Source organism: Sapajus apella, unplaced genomic scaffold (assembly GCF_009761245.1).
Source record: "Sapajus apella isolate SASKATOON/1434 unplaced genomic scaffold, GSC_monkey_1.0 scaffold62, whole genome shotgun sequence".
NCBI lineage: Eukaryota > Metazoa > Chordata > Mammalia > Primates > Cebidae > Sapajus > Sapajus apella.
The window spans coordinates 13,008,955-13,025,725 of record NW_022437002.1 but is presented as its reverse complement, the minus strand read 5'-3'; the positions used below and the strand labels follow the sequence as shown (position 1 = coordinate 13,025,725).

The 16,771-nt window shown below is 38.8% G+C and overlaps 1 protein-coding gene across 17 annotated transcripts in view; it reads left to right on the top strand.

The window, feature by feature from the left end:
• Positions 1-16,771, top strand: part of SCMH1 (Scm polycomb group protein homolog 1) — a 237,750-nt gene that overhangs the window by 172,812 nt on the left and 48,167 nt on the right. For 16 of the 17 annotated variants that reach the window (XR_004259472.1, XR_004259473.1, XM_032247143.1 and 13 more), the window contains 2 exons: positions 10,535-10,764; positions 14,901-15,027. The exons of the other annotated variant lie outside the window; for it this stretch is intronic. Coding sequence is in view for 14 of the 16 variants with exons in the window: in XM_032247143.1 (XP_032103034.1) it covers positions 10,535-10,764; positions 14,901-15,027 (357 nt within the window). In the remaining 2 variants the exon portion in view is untranslated. The remainder of the gene's footprint in view (positions 1-10,534; positions 10,765-14,900; positions 15,028-16,771) is intronic. 17 annotated transcript variants of the gene reach the window in all.

Sequence of the window (16,771 nt, the reverse complement as noted above, 5' to 3'; positions counted from 1 at the left end):
TTTTTTTTTTTTTTTTTTTTTTTTGAGACGGAGTTTCGCTCTCGTTACCCAGGCTGGAGTGCAATGGCGCGATCTCGGCTCACCACAGCCTCCACCTCCTGGGTTCAGGCAATTCTCCTGCATCAGCCTCCTGAGCAGCTGGGATTACAGGCACGTGCCACCATGCCCAGCTGATTTTTTGTATTTTTAGTAGAGACGGGGTTTCACCATGTTGACCAGGATGGTCTCGATCTCTTGACCTTGTGATCCACCCGCCTCGGCCTCCCAAAGTGCTGGGATTACAGGCGTGAGCCACTGCGCCCAGCCTGACGGTCTCTTCTTTATAGGAGCTCAAATGCTGAGCTGTGAGCTCCGTTGTTCATTCAGAGCTGCTGGGCAGGTACATTTAGGTCTGCTGCAGCAGAACTCATAAACCGCTTTTTGTTCCCAGGTGTTTTCTCCCAGGGATTTAGGGCTTTATGTGTTTCCGTTATGCTGCTGACTTCTTTTTTTTTCCTTCAGAGCTGCCCTGCCGATGAAGGAGGCAGCCTAGTCACTGTCTGCCTGTAGAGGCTTTGCTGAGCTGCTATGGGCTCCGCCCCACTGCCGATTGAACTTCCCTGCAGTCCTGTTTATACGGGTATAGTTAGAACTGCCTCGGCAATGGTGGCCCGCCTTTGTTGGGGCGGAGTCTCTCTGCAGTGGCAGGTTGCCTTGGCAACAGGCGGGCTGCCTCAGCAATGGTGAGTTGCCTTGGCAATGGCGGACTGCCTCTGCATTAGCTGACTGCCTCCGCAGTGGTGGGCTGCCTTGGTAATGGCGGACGCCCCTCCCCCACAGAGCTGGACTGTCCTGGGTTCAGCTGCGCTTGCTGTGAAACTCTCATTCCAGAGAGTTTCTGATTGCTGTTCTTTTGTGGGGGTGGGACTAGCCGAGCCTGATGGCTGGCCCCCTGCCCCAGGGCCTTTTTTTTTTTTTTTTTTTTAAGTTGGTACTCCAGTCACCTGTTGAAGAGTCACCAGGTCTGAGTTTTTTCCCCTGCAGCATGTCACTGCGCTGGCTTAAACAGCGGCACTGAGATTCATGGTGCTTTTTTTGCCCTGGAATCTACTGTCCTGGTTCCCTGCTCAGTCCCCTTTTTAAACAGACGAATGGGCCACTTTCCGTGGCTCCAATCGCCAGCCAAAGGGGCACCCGGACCAGTATATTTTGTACGGAGAACGGCTGCTCCAGGGCGCTGATAAAGCAGCTGCGCGGGGCAAAGCAGCGGCGCCGGCCGGCACACCCCGCTGGCGACCCGTGGAGCTCCTCCGCCTGGGAATGGCCTAGTCTGTGGGCAATAAAAATGCAGCATCCACTCACCCTCTGCGCTTTCACTGCGAGCTGCAATCCTGAGCTGTTCCTAAACGGCCATCTTGGATCGATCTGACCTAAACTTCTTTAAGCTGAAAAGTGATACCAGATTTTAGCTTGAATCCACACAAAGAAATAATGAGCGCTGATTAAGGTCATCGCCTAGGTAAATAAAATATAATATACACTTTTACTTTTTCATTTTAATTGATTAAAGATAACTGCATAAAACCATTAAAAAAATAAAGAGAGACCTGGTAGGAGGTGATTAGATCATGGGGGCAGTTTCCCAATGCCAGTCTCATGATAGTGAGTGAGTTCTCACAAGATTTGATGGTTCTGTAAGGGGCTCTTCCCTCTTTACTCGCCACTCTGTCTCACCTGCCACCATGTAAGACATGCTTCTTCCCCTTCCGCCATGATTGTAAGTTTCCTGAGGACTCCCCAGCCCTGCAGAACTGTGAGTCAGTTAAACCTTTTTTCTTCATAAATTACCAAATCTCAGGTATATCTTTATAGCAGTGTGAAAATTCACTAATACCATATCTAACAAGTATCTCATAAGAAATATGTTTAAAAACTGAACTGTTGGGTCGGGTACAGTGGCTCACGCCTGTAATCCCAGCACTTTGGGAGGCCGAGGCAGGTGGATCATGAAGTCAGGAGTTCAAGACCAGCCTGACCAAGATGGTGAAACCCCATCTCAACTAAAATACAAATAGTAGCCAGGTGTGGTGACGAGCACCTGTAATCCCAGCTACTTGGGAGGCTGAGGCAGAGAATCACTTGAACCCAGGAGGTGGAGGTTGCAGTGAGCCAAGATTGTACTACTGCACTCCAGCCTGGGTGAAGAAGTGAGACTCTATCTCAAAAAAAAAAAAAAAGAAAAGAAAGAAACTGAAATGTTGATTCCCTTCCCCAATGTTTTACATCCCAGTAAATGGCAGCTTTTTTTTCTCCAAATTCCTCAAGCCAGTAATATTGAATCATCTATGACTCCTCTCTTTCTTTTTTAAAATAATTATTTTTTTTTGTACAGACAGGGTCTTGCTTTGTCACCCAGGCTGTAATGCAGTGGTATGATCACAGCTCACTGCAACCTTGAACTCCTGGGCTTAAGTGATCCTCCCACCTCAGCCTCCTGAGTAGCTGGGAATACAGGTGCATACTATCACTTCTGGCTAATTTAAAAAAAATTTTTTTTAATTTCTCCAAATTGCTCAAGGCAGTAATATTGGATCATCTATGACTCCTCTCTTTTTTAAAAAAAATTTTTTTATACAGACAGGATCTCTCTATGTTGCCCAAGCTGGTCTCGAACTCCTGGCCTCAAGTGATCCTCCTGCCTCAGTCTCCCTAAGTACTGGGATTACAGATGTCAGCCACCATGCGGCTATGATTTTAATTGAATGTATTCAGTATAATATTGTATTTTCTCTTTGCTAATTTTCTTTCACTGACATCCAATCATGTCAGCTCTTTCTTCCAATGTATTCTGAATCTAATTCTCATCTTCTCCAATAATGCTACTGTCTTCTAAGATTTCAGTTCATCACTATCTTTTGTCTTTTTTGTTTTTGTTTCTTTTATATTGATATAAGAGTGTGCTGGATTCATTTCCCACACCCAGAAGACTCATTTGTGCCCCTTTTGGTTGAAACCCCACCTGCCCAACCCTTCAAAGGTATCCACTGGTCTGTCTATCACTACAGATTCGTTTTTCTGTTTTCAACCTTCATATAAAGAGAATTATAAAATACATACCCTGGCTTCTTTTGTCTAACATTATTTCTGTGAGATTCATACATATTGCTGCATACAATAATAATTGTTCTTTTTAATTTCTCTATAGTATTCCCCTTTATGAATATACCACATTTTAAAAATCTGGTGGGCATTTAGGTTGTTTCCAGTTTTGCCTCTTGTGAAAAATGCTGTGGCGAGTATTCTAGCATGTCTTCTGATGGTCATATCCTCATTTCTCTGGGGTATACACTGAGATGTGGAATTGTTGGGTCATAGGGTATACAGCTAAGCAGTTTGTCAAAATGATATACATTCCCACCAGCAATGTTGGATTCTAGTTGTTTCACATCCTCACCAGTATTGTCAGTCCTTTAAGTTTTGACAGTTGTCATGGGGATATGGTAGTGTTCCATAGTTTTAATTTGCATTTCTGTATTATTAATAGTATTCAGCAAATTTTTGTAGGCTTATTGGCCATTATATTCATTTTCGTGAAGTGCTTCATCAAGTCTTATCCATTTTTTTTTTAAATTGCCAGTCTTTATTATTGGGTTTTGGCCATTCTTTATATATTCTGGATATTATTTTTCTGACATTTGTGTTTTGTGTATCTTTTCCCACCTCCTGGATTTTTTTTCATTTTCTTAATGTTGTCCTTTGATTCAGAGAAATTTTTAGTTTTGATGAGGTCATATATATCAATCTTCAAACTTTGATAATTAATGCCTTTTGTGTCCTGTTTTAATAAATCTTTGCCCACCCCCATAGTTTTGAAGGTATTCTCCTTTGTGTTCTTCTAGAAATTTGATATTTTAGTTTTCACATTAATTTTTGTATCTGGTGTGAAATAGAATTCAAGTCTTATGTTTTCCATATGGATACTATTTGACTCATCACAATTTTAAGACCATTTTTTCTCTCCACAGAATTGCAGGGGCACATTTATCATAAATCAGATGACTATATATGTGTAGTTGATTTTGGAACTCTCTATTTTGCTCTTTTGATGCATTCATCTATCCTTTGCACCAATAATATATGTCTTTTTTTTTTTTTTAAGACAGAGTCTTGTTCTGTCACCTAGGCTAGAGTACAGTGACATGATCATGGCTCACTGCAGCCGTGACCACTGGGGCTTAAATAATCCTCTCACCTCAGCCTCCAGAGTAGCTGGGACTACAGGTGTGCAGCACCACGCCCAACTAATTTTTAAAAAATTTTTGGCCGGGCGCGGTGGCTCAAGCCTGTAATCCCAGCACTTTGGGAGGCCAAGGCGGGTGGATCACGAGGTCAAGAGATCGAGACCATCCTGGTCAACATGGTGAAACCCCGTCTCTACTAAAAATACAAAAAATTAGCTGGGCATGGTGGCACGTGCCTGTAATCCCAGCTACTCAGGAGGCTGAGGCAGGAGAATTGCCTGAACCCAGGAGGCGGAGGTTGCGGTGAGCCGAGATCACGCCATTGCACTCCAGCCTGGGTAACAAGAGCGAAACTCCGTCTCAAAAAAAAAAAAAAAAAAAAAAAAATTTTTGTAGAGACCAGGTCATGCTGTGTTGCCAAGGCTTGTCTCAAACTCCTTGCCTCAAGCAATCCTCCTGCCTCAGTCTCCCAGAGTGCTGAGGCTACAGGCATGAACACCATGCCCAACAAATAATATATGTGTAAACTCCTGTAACTTTATAATGAATCTTGCTATTTGATGGTGCACGTCCTCCAGCTTTGCTGTTATTCATCAAGATCGACTTGGCTACTATAGGTCCTTTGCATTTCCTATTAAAATTTAGAATTAACTTGTCAATTTGCATACATACACCACATTTTTTTTCCTGCTGAGATTTTGATTGGAATTGCATTGACTCTAGATCAATTTGATGAGAGTTGACACCTAACAATGTTGAGTCTTTCAGTCTATGAATGTAACATATCCCTCCACAGCCACATGGTATCTAGTTCTTTAATTTCTCCTATCAATATTTTATAGTTTTCAGTGTAGATGTCTTGCCTATCTTTCACTGAATACTTGATGTTATTTGATTTATGGATTTTTAAATAATTTTCAAATTGTTGCTATTTAGAGAAATACATTAGATTTTTATATATTAGATTTGTATCTAGTGACCTTTCCAAATTCCGTTTTTTTATTTTAATAGATTTTGTAGATTTGTAGGGAGGAATATTTATATAAAATAATTTTGTCATGTACAAGTAACGCTCCTTCCCTTACAATCTACATTTATAGATTTTATTTCTTTTTCTTTTCTTTTTGCATCGGCCCCCCAATACAATGTCGAATAGAAGTGGTGATAGTAGTTATTTTGTTTTATCCCATAATTCAATAAGAAGTATTCAATATTTCACCATTAAGAATGCTGTTGGTTATAGGTTTTTTATAGATGCCTTTATCTAGATTAAGGAAATTCTCTTTTATTCCTAGTTTATTGACAAATCTTATGAATGGGTATTGAATTTTGTCATATGCTCTTTCTGCATCTATTGAGATGATACGTGGGTTTTCTTTTTCATTTAGAGAATGTATGTGTTCAGCTGATTTTATTTCCTGTTGTTAAACAACCTTTGTATTTCTGGAGTGAATCTCACTTAGTTATGATATATTATCCTGCATGTTATGATATATAGGAGATATATATCTGATATACATGTATAGAGAGAGCTAGATTTAATTTATAAATATTTTGTTAAAGATTTTGCATCTATGTTCATAAGGGATATTAGTCTATAGTTTTTTTCTTATAACATGTTTGTCATGTTTTGGTATGAGGGTTATGCTGGCCTTATAAAATGAAATGGGAAGTATTCCCTCTTCTATTTTTCAAAAAGGCTTTGCAAGATTTGTTATTATTTCTTCTTTAAAAGTTTGCTAGAATTCACCAGTGAAGCCATTTAGGCATGAGATTTCCTTTGTGGAAAATTTTTAATTGCATTTGCAATTTTTTGTTATGTATAAGGCTGTTTATATTCTGTTTTTTCTTGTGTCAGTGGTATTTTTTGCTTTGTTTTGTTTTTTAAGAGATGAAGTATCCACTCTGTAATCCAGGCTCAAGTGCAGTGGCGTGATATAGCTCACTGCAACCTCAAACTGGGCTCAAGAGATACTCCCACTTCAGCCTCTCAAGTAGCTAGGGCTACAGGCACACACCATGCTCAGCTAATTTGTTTTCGTAGAGATGGGGTCTCACAGTGTTGCCCAGGTTGGTCTTGAGCACCATTTTATCTCAATTTTCATATTTATTGGCATAAAGTTATTTATACTATCCTGTTCTCTTCCTAATGTCTGATGGATTTATGATGAAATTGTCTCTCCTTATTCTGTATTTATTGGGCATATGTGTCAGTTAGGTTGGTTGGTTAATTGATTATCCATGTTAATAGTTTTCTTTTGGTTAGTGTTTATAGAGTATATTTGTTTTATCTGTTTGCTTTTATCTTCCTGTGTTTTTATATTTTGAGTGTCTATATTTCAGGGCTCTCTTATAAACAAATATAATTGAGTTCTGGGGTTTTTTGGTCTGGTTTGTTCATTTATTCCTATTAGTTGTTTTACTTAATCCACCCTTATTTAATATAATTATTTATTTGGGTTTAAGTCTACATTTTGCATTTTGCTTTTTTGTTTTCTATTTGTCCAAGTTCTTCCTTATTTCTTTATTCCTCCTTTCTTGCCTTCTTTTCGATTAATCAAGTATGTTTTATTATTCTACTTCTCTCCCCTCAGCTTTTTAATTACATTCTTATCACTGATAATTCTTTAATTGCCCTATGCAAATATGCATTTCGGACTTATTAAAATCTACCGTAAATAAGTGCTTTAACCACTCCCCAAATATGTAAAACTCTTACCAAAGTTTAGCTCCATTTACTCTCCACCTTTACCCTCTGTGCTATTGCTGTGATATAACATATTAATACATATATTATAAATGACACAAGCCAGTTTTATTGTTTTAAATAATCAGTATCCTTTTGTATCAGCTCACATCTTTACCCTTTCTTGTGTTCTTCATTCCTTCCTGTAGTTTCATGTTTCCATCTGAAATTACTTTCCTTCAGCCTGAAGAACTTCCTTTTCATTTCCTATAGTTAGGTCTGCTGGTAATAGATTCTCTTAGCTTTGATTATCTGAAAATCTCATTATTTTATCTTTATTTCTGAAGGATATTTTCACTGGGTATATAATTCTTTGATAGTTTGTTTCTTTTAGCCCTGTAAGGATACTATTCTATTGCTTCTTGCTTGCCCAGTGTTATTAAAGAGCCAGCTATCAGTCTTATTGCTGCTCCTGTAAGCATAATGCTTCTTTTTTCTCTGACTGCTTTTTAAAATGTATCTTGTCTTTCCTCCTTGTCTTTTATTTCATCTGTATTTCATCTTTTTTATTTTCAGCAGTTTGACAATTACGTGTTTTGGTATACAGTAGTTTTCTTTGTATTTTTCCTGCTATGAATTGCTGAATCCATAAGCATCCTGAATCTGTAGGTTGATGTCTTTCATTAAAGTCTCAGCTGTTATCTTTTCATATATTGTTTTTTGTTTTTTTTTTTCCATTCTATCTATCTTCTCCCTCTGGGATTACAGCCACTCATATTTTGGACCTATTAACTGTGTCTGCTTACCTCTAATGCTCTAATATATTTTTCCATATTTTCTCACTGTGCTTTGCTTGGGATGTTTTCCATTTTTTTCATCAAGTTTATTAATCCCTTCTGTTGGCACTTGTCTGCCCTTAAACTCATACAGTGAGTTCTTCCTAATATTGTATTTTTTAGTTATAAGATATCCATTTAATTTTTTATATAGATTTTTCTGTGGATACTATCTATTTTTTCTTACATTCTGTTCATACTTTCTTACATTTTAACATCTTAATTATGATTTTTTAAAAATCTGTGTGTTATTCCATTATTTGAGTAATACATGGGTCTCCTTCTGTTACCTGTATTTTCTCTTGATTACTGATCATACTGTCTTGACTCTGTTATATCTAATAATTTTTGTAGTATGCCAGACATTTTATATTATAAGAACTACTGAGGCTCCAGCTGGTATCTTCCATGAGAAATAATTCTTTCTTTCCTCTGGTAGGCTAATAGGATAAGGCCCTGATCACCTCAGTCTAACTATGGATTGAGTTAGACCACGTCTGGATTGTGCCTTGGTTTATCCTTGATGCCTATGGTTTATCCTTGTTTCTTGGACACGGGCCCTCTTGCACTCTTGATTGAGAACCTAATTTCTATTTCCTTAGCCCTGAAACACTGCAGGAGTTCGTCCTATCCTTGAGAGGTCTGGGGCTTAGTTTTATTACCTCTTACCCCTTATAGTTTCAAAATATGGCATACTGTATATCTTTAAGAGGAAATCAGCCATGTGTTTGAGGTATACCACCTACTTCTAGTAGAACCTTGTCCCCTAAAACCACAACATTATAGGAGATTTTATTGTGCCTTTTAAAAGCTCTCAGTCTAGCTTTGAAGTTCCAGTTTGCTGGCTTAAAATTCAGCAAATACCCGATGAGACAAACTGGCCACACGCAGGGGCTTCTTAAGTTCCAGTTTGTCACAGCAGCTCTCTGATTTCTCTTTCCTCCAACAGAGCCCCTCACCACACGCCAAACATGATCCTTAGTTTATGCCAAATTAGCAGATACCCTCAGGAAAGAAAACAGTATCAGCTACCTCAGAGGCCATTGCCTGGAATTCCAGTTCATCTGATCCTCATGACAGCTCTGTGTTATCTTCTTAAATAATTACTCTGACTTCTTCTAGTTGTTGCATTGTTAACATTGTACTACCACAACTGTTCCTTCCTACCTTTTGGAAGCCTAGGAAGCATTATCTTCTACCTGCCCTATATAATAGTTTGTTAACTGGTCTCCCTAATTCTACTCTTGTCCCTCTCACAAAGCAGTTGGAGTCGTCCTTTTAAGTATATCTTGTCACTCCCCTGCTTAAAACCCTCCAGTGGCTTCCCTTTATATTTAGAGTAAGTTCAGTTCATTTTCACAGTTTGCAGCCCTACACAACATTACTGTTATTCCCTCTCTAACCTAATTTCTCTCTACCTTCCCCTTTGTTTACTCAATTCAAGCTCTACTGATCTCCTTTCCATTTCTCAAACACACTAACACGTTCCTGTCTCAGAATCTTGGCACTTATACCCTCTCACATCTTCATAAGGCTTATGTCTTTACCTGTTTAGGGAGTTCTATGTAAATGTCATCTCCTCAAAGAGGACTTCCCTTAAAATTCTGTTTTCTTAACCTGCATTAGTTTTAATCATAGCACTTAGCACTACCTGACATTATATTGTATACTGTCTCATTTTTTAATATTCTCTCTCTCTCATGAGGAGGTAAGTCCCATGAGACTGGATACTATGTCTGCTTTGTCCACTGTTCTATCCCCAGGGCCTAGCACAGTGTATAACTTATAGTAAGTGCCCAATAACTATTTGTAGAATGAATTAGGTGTCCCTTACCTCAAAAAATTATCAGTTTAAGGAAAAAATGAATAATTGGAGTAAAATTAAGAAGTACTATAACATAGGTTTCTAAAGAATGCTTTGGGAGTAAAGAGAGGGCACTGACTTAGTTGGGACATGGTCAGAGAAAGCCTTAGTAAGGAGGTGGCCCTGGATCGAGTGTTGAAAACCGAGTATCGATATGTGTCTCACGAAGAATAATAGAGAGCTCAGTATATGGGGCTACTAAAACATGGGGTTGGATGATAGGAAGTGACATCAGTCATAATGGGAGAGCAAGATAGGCAAAGTCACAAAAGTCCTTAGACATCAGGATAAAGAATTTAGACCTTACCTGAAATATAATAAGGAGTAAAGGTTTTTAAGAACAAAAGTTTTTATGAGCAAAGGTTTTTAAGGAGAGATGCTATCAGATTTATATTTCCACGTGTTCCTCTACTCCTCACTGCAAGTAATCAAACTAAAAATTCAAGTAGATTGATGTAGAAAATCCCTGGCATGGTTATCAGGGCTCAGCTTCAAAACAGAATTTCTTATCCCAACTCACTATGTAACCTGGGAAGGTCATTGTGTCCTTTTCTGAGCCTCAGACCTTCATTCTTAACAGGAGAGAATTATAGGTTTCTAAAAGCCTTTTCAACTCTGAGCCTATGATTCTATTAATATTTATATACTTCAACTTTGACTTCTGTCACAATACTTGTCTAAGATACCTGGGGGAAGAAAAATTTAATATTTTTTTCTGCATCTGCCAGGAATAATTTAAAACCTCCAATTCTAGCCAATCTAAATTCAATTTTCTTCAGAGATTTCCTAAACATTTAGGTCAAATGCCAGGAAACCAGTTTCTTGAAACAAAACTACCTGAGCAGAAGTGGCAAGTCCTTTTTTACTTCTGGCTAGGATGAGAATGCAGGGGGCAGAGAGGGTGATAGAATGAGTCTTTTTCTTGCAGTTGTGATTCCAAAGAATCCCTATCCTGCGTCTGATGTGAATACTGAGAAGCCCAGCATCCACAGCAGCACCAAAACTGTCTTGGAACATCAACCAGGGCAGAGGGGGCGTAAACCAGGAAAGAAGCGGGGCCGGACATCCAAGACCCTAATTTCCCATCCCATCTCTGCCCCACCCAAGACAGCTGATTTGAAATTCCCAAAGAAGAGGGGTCCCAAACCTGGCAGCAAGGTAGGTAAAATGTGGGTTTCCCAGAAAGGGATAAGGGATTATAAAGGGGTCATTCATCCATACCCATCTCTCTTGGAAAGGGGCATATCTGGCCCTCTTCTCCATCTTGTGTATGTTTATAAGAGGAATTTCCTAGATCGTCATCCCTACTTGCTACTTACCTGAGAGTTGGCAATATTAAAGATAGGATGGTGGAGGATAGGAAACAAATTTTAACTTTGCAAGTTACTCATATTCAAGGAGATTCTGGTCTAATGTACACGGAAAAAACTGCTCTTCGGAAAAAACTGCTCTTTGTTAACCTTTCCAAAGTAGATGCCCAGCATGTGGACAGAAAGCAAAAATTAACTCTGTAAATGTTTTTTTTTCTTCTAATCAGCTTTTCCAGGCCGAATGTAAATATATTTTGTGTAATCTCTACCCCTTTAAAAAAAAAAAAGTTGAATACTTACTAAGTGTCAGACTCTGTATTAGATGCCAATATGTACATATCCCGTGATTTTCACAAAACCATAAGAGATAGTGTTAATGTTATTTTATAGTAAATTGAGACTTACAGCTATAAAATGATTTTTCTAAGATCACATAGCTAGTAAATGGCAAAAGCTACAGAGATTGGTCCCTTATCTACTTCCAAGGTCACTGCTTCCCTAGCATATATTCACTCTTTCACTCTTTCCCACATTTCCTGAGGGACGCAACACTTCTAGTATTCTAGTATTAGAAAAGACAGCTGAGTCAGCTTCACTGAGCACTGTTATTGAATGTACCACCTCTTAGTCACGGCCTGTTTTCCATGAGTATCTTTCCTAGCAAAGGCATTGTTTTAAAAAAATAAATAAAGGCTTCTCTCAGCAGCTTCTCTAGGGCCCATTTTAGCATCACCCCCTCCACTCATTTCTTAAATGTCAGCAGATATCTCTGAATCTCCTCCCTGAACTAGAATACCTGAGTTCCAGTATGGAAATGATAACCGATTCTCCCTGACCGTTTCATCCCAGTCTCGTTAATTCCTCCCTAGAGTTAGTTTGTTTGCTGTTTGTTTTGCTTGTTTATTAGCTTCCACTGACTTTAGCCCTTATAGAATATAAGCTCCTCAAGGTCAAAAACCTAATCTTTCTCTTTTTTTTTTCTCCTGCGGTACTTTATATCTCAGTCAGTCTCTTGGGAAATATTCAGAATATGCAAGATGGACAGGAGGCTGGGTGGGTGGCTGCATGGATGGATGATTTTAGTGATGATGTTACCAATCTCAGTTGTCTCTTATTTTTGGCTTCAGATTCTCAATATCACTTCCTGATCTTTCTGTGTAAATACATAATGCTCCTCGTCATCTATTACCACTAATCGCTAACCCAGGTCTTGATTCATTTTTGCCTTTATTACCCACCTCTCATTCTCCTGTTCTAGAGAAGAGACTAAAGGCCCTAAGGATGCCAAGGCCAGAGAAGCCATGCTTTTGATGATGTGAAGACATCTTGAGGACAGTCAGTAAAAGAAAACAACCTATCTGGGGGGCTCCAAAGATAGAACAGAACCAATAAATGGAAACTCAAGCAGACAAGCTTTGTCTTAACATAAAAGGAACAGTTAGATCTATCCCAAAATAGAAGTAATGAGCCCCTTTAACTAGAGGTGTTTCATCAGGGACTGGATGACTCTGTGGATGGGATCTTTTAGGGAGAGGGAATTAGGTAGATGGTTGGGTTAAGTGGCCTTTAAGATCATTCAAAACTGAAAAACTGATACTGTGATTGCCTCTGCTCTGCTCTCTCAGGAAGTTTTGAACATAGTAACCAAAGTCCTTTTTGTTTCCAACCATCTTGAAAGCAGTCATTCTCATCGTTTCCTATATTTTACGTCCTAGCAATTGATGCTCTTAATTCTCCTTCACGTTCTTTTGCCTACCCCTACAAGTGTATATGCCTTCCACTTCACCTGTGTGCCTTATATCCCTTTTTGTTTGTTTTGTTTTGCTTTGATTTTTGAGGTGTGGTCTCACTCTGTCATCCAGGCTGAGTGCAGTGGCACAGTCATAGCTCACTGCAGCCTTGACCTTCTGGGCTCAAGCGATCCTCCCACCTCAGCCTCCCAAGTAGCCGGGACTACAGGAATGTGCCACCACGCCCAGCTAATTTTGTTAATTTTTTGTAGAGATAGGGCCTTGCTATGTTGCCCAGGCTGGTCTGAAACGCCTGGGCTCAAGCAGTTTTCCCACCTAGACCTCCCATAGTGCTGGGATTGCAAGTTTGAGCCACCATACCATGGCTGGCTTTATATCTCTTTTCTGAAGCAGAGTAGTCTTATGGATAATGCATAAGCTTTAAAGTCAGACAAACTTAGGTTAACGTATCTTCATAGGTTGCCACCTGTATGACTTTGGGAAGGCTTCTCTGGGTAAGACCTTGAGCCCATTTTCTTACCTCTAAAATGAAAATGAGATAATGTGTGAGTACATATAATATTGTAAGTGTACCTGTCTCAAATAGGTTTACATTATTCAGGCACCTAACCTACCATGCTTGTTCCTTTAGGGACCCCATGAAACCCTACCACCAGCTCACTGAAGTTGAAGTGGTATTTCCCTTCTTCCCTGACTCATTCATTACTTATTTGTATTTTCACTTTTAGCAATAACAAAAAGCATAAGTAGGTTCACTTTCAATGTGTGTTTTGAATGGTTCATGAGAGTTTGCGTGATTGCTTTCACAGGCAAGGCAGTCTTACATATGCCTGCTGTCATCAGGGCTGTCTCTTCAGAGAACATACTCCTAGAAGGCAGACAGGTTGATATGGCTCCCAGCAGTTGTCCCTACATAAAGCATTTAGTAAAAATGTATTTCTGGATCTCCGTGATTGCTGTTTTTCTTGCATTCAGAAAGGTTTTTAGCCAGGCATGGTGGCTTATGCCTATAATCCATTAATACTTTGGGAGGCCAAGGTAGGAGGATCACTTGAGCAGGAGAAATTTGAGACCAGCCTTTGCAATATAGTGAGACCTGATCTCTACAAAAAATTTAAAAGTAAGCCATGCATGCTGGCTGGGAGAATTGCTTGAGCCTTGGAGGCAGAGGTTGCAGTGAGCCAGAACCATGCCATTGCACTCCAGCCTGGGCAACAGAGCAAGACTTTGTCTCAAAAAAGAAAAAAAAAGCTTTTAGAAAACTATTTATTGGGAAAAAACCTTCTGAGATCTTTCTCCCCTAAAAACTGCCCTCAACAAGATGGGGGAAATATTAGATTTCTCTCAAATCATCTTCATTATTTCCTCTATTATTGGTGATCTATACTGCATGCTTCACAAAAAATAATAATAAAAAAATAAATTTATTTACACTTTTTTTATGCTAAGTACCATGCTAACCATGGTACTTAGAACCAGACTTTCAAAGAGTTTCCAGGTAAATAGGGATACTGGTATGTAAACATATAATGACAATACATTGAAAAATGCAACAGTTAAAAAAACAGAGGTAATATGAAAGAGACAATGATTAGAGAAAAGCTAGAAAAGCTTCCTAGATAAACAAATTTGTAAAATAAATTTAAAAAGAAAGAGCATTTCAAGTGGAAGAGACATCTTATCATTGTAAAGGTGTGAACCCAGTAAAATTGTAGGATTCTTGAAGAAGCAATATAATTAGAGATTTACTAGAGTAGGAGGTTTAAGGGAAGGAAAGGCAGGTAATGAGGTGAAGAGAGAGGCAGACAGAGTAAAGACGTTTATAGAATTAGAAGAGTCACTCGTTTTTTTTGTTTCCATTTTTAAAGAGAGAGAAATAAAGTACAAAATAATGTGAAACCAGACTTAAACCATAGCGTATTTTGCTTTTGTCTGCCCAACTAATAAGGGAACTGGAACTTCATATGATAATATTGAATCTAATGTAAAAGTCAATACATTAAGCTTTGACCTTACAAAAGACCAGAATCTTGTACATAGATTCAGAAAATGTCTATTAAGTATCTTCTATAGATACATGTATAGCTTTAAGCCAGGTGCTGTATAGAAAACAAAAATAAAATGCTATTCCATCCATAAATATATTTTTGCTTCATGAGTGAATTAAGTGCCAAGAATAGAGAATGAAAAGACCTGTCATGGGTAGCAAATTTTTTCCCATTCATTTCGACAGAGGAAACCTCGGACTTTGCTGAATCCACCACCTGCCTCACCAACAACCAGCACTCCTGAACCAGATACCAGCACTGTACCCCAAGACGCTGCCACCATCCCCAGCTCAGCCATGCATGCCCCCACAGGTAAGAGCAGATAACAGGACTACCTGCTCACAAGCCCCAGACCTAGTGTCTGTACTTTCTCTTGTCTTACATCGGTAATTAGCACATTTCCATTTGTAAACCTAGGCAAAATCTGTCTTTGGCATTTAAAATAATGTCAGAGAGACAATAAAACTTGGGTAAGTTTTCTGTGAATTCAGGGTTGGGAAACTAAGGCAGGGACAACACCAAGAGCTCCCTGGCCTAGTTTAGAATAATACCCTTCTGGGGGTGGGGAGTTGGGGTGAGATAGCATGGGGAGAAATGCCAGATACAGGTAATGGGGAGGAAGGCAGCAAATCACACTGCATGTGTGTACCTATGCAACAATCTTGCATGTTCTTCACATGTACCCCAAAACCTAAAATGCAATTAAAAAAAAAGAATAATACCCTTCCTTCCCAGTTAGGGGTGTTCCCTTGAGCAATCCCGTCCATCTTCCAGAATCCTCTCAGCATTCCAGTAATGGTGCCACCCTTCAAATACGTATGAAGTTTCTCTGATTTTTTTTTTTTTTTTTTAGCAATCATTGATGGTGGCAGACTTTGGTACAATGAGAGTAAGCTTGATTTTATAGATCAACAAATGAGTGGTTGACTCATTGCCAAATCTGGTGGATGAAATGGGTGGGTAATTAGCCTGGGTTATGCATATCTGTTCCTATTTTGTAAACTGTCTATGACAGTAACTAAAAGAGCTATGCCTAGATACACAGCCTTCCAAGGGGGTAACTATAAAGAAAAGTACTCATTTTTTAATGTGTAAATTAAGATAAATATGTGAAACCCTATTCTGTTACTCAGCAGACACTCCATCTTCTTCTAGGAAGTCTAAGCAATTGGTATGATCCCCATGGAAGTTAGGGTTGTCTTTCTCTTAGAAGGAGTTGAGTATGTCTCAGATCAAATCCTAGAATGTAGAAGCCTGAAGGGAAGGCTGAGCTGTAGTTTCCTTTCCAATAACCTAGAGAAGATAACAGAACCTGCCATGGTCAAGCTATAATAGTCTTCACTGATCATTGTGCAGCAATCTCTTGAGTGGGACTTGATTCACTTTGTGTGACCTTGATATTACTTTTCAATCTGAGCCTCAGTTTATAATTATACAATGATAGCACTAGTCCAAATAACCTTTATAGTCCCTTCAATTGTTAACAATAAAAGCTATCACAGACTGAATGTGATGTGCCATATTACCTTATCTTTTATTACCTGCCTTTCATTTTTTTTAACTGTAGAGAACTTTTTAAAAGGTATTTTGGTTTTTATCAGTTATATACATTCATAGTTCAAAGGAATGAAGGGTCTACACGATTATTACAAAAACAAAACAAACACACCTCTTATCCCCCTGTCAATTACGATTCTCCAGAGGCAATCACTTTCAATTTAACTGATTTTTTATTTACCTCTGTATCTAAATAGCATGTATATTGCTGTCTTTTTTAGTTCAGTTGTTTTTCTACTGACTAACCACTTTAGAAGATGAGAATTTAACCATTCTTAATCTCCTTGCCCCTTATCCACCCATACATATTTCCCTACCCCAATTCCATGATATTATAATTTTGATTAGATCAAAACTCAGTGTTTTGTTATTATAACTAGTTAAATGCGATTCTCAATTGAACCATGTAGTGTACTATGATTACTTTTCCTTTGTTACTCAACATTTCGTTTTCAGGGGAAATCTTGTTGGTTTCCTTGTTACGTGATTATTTTTCTGT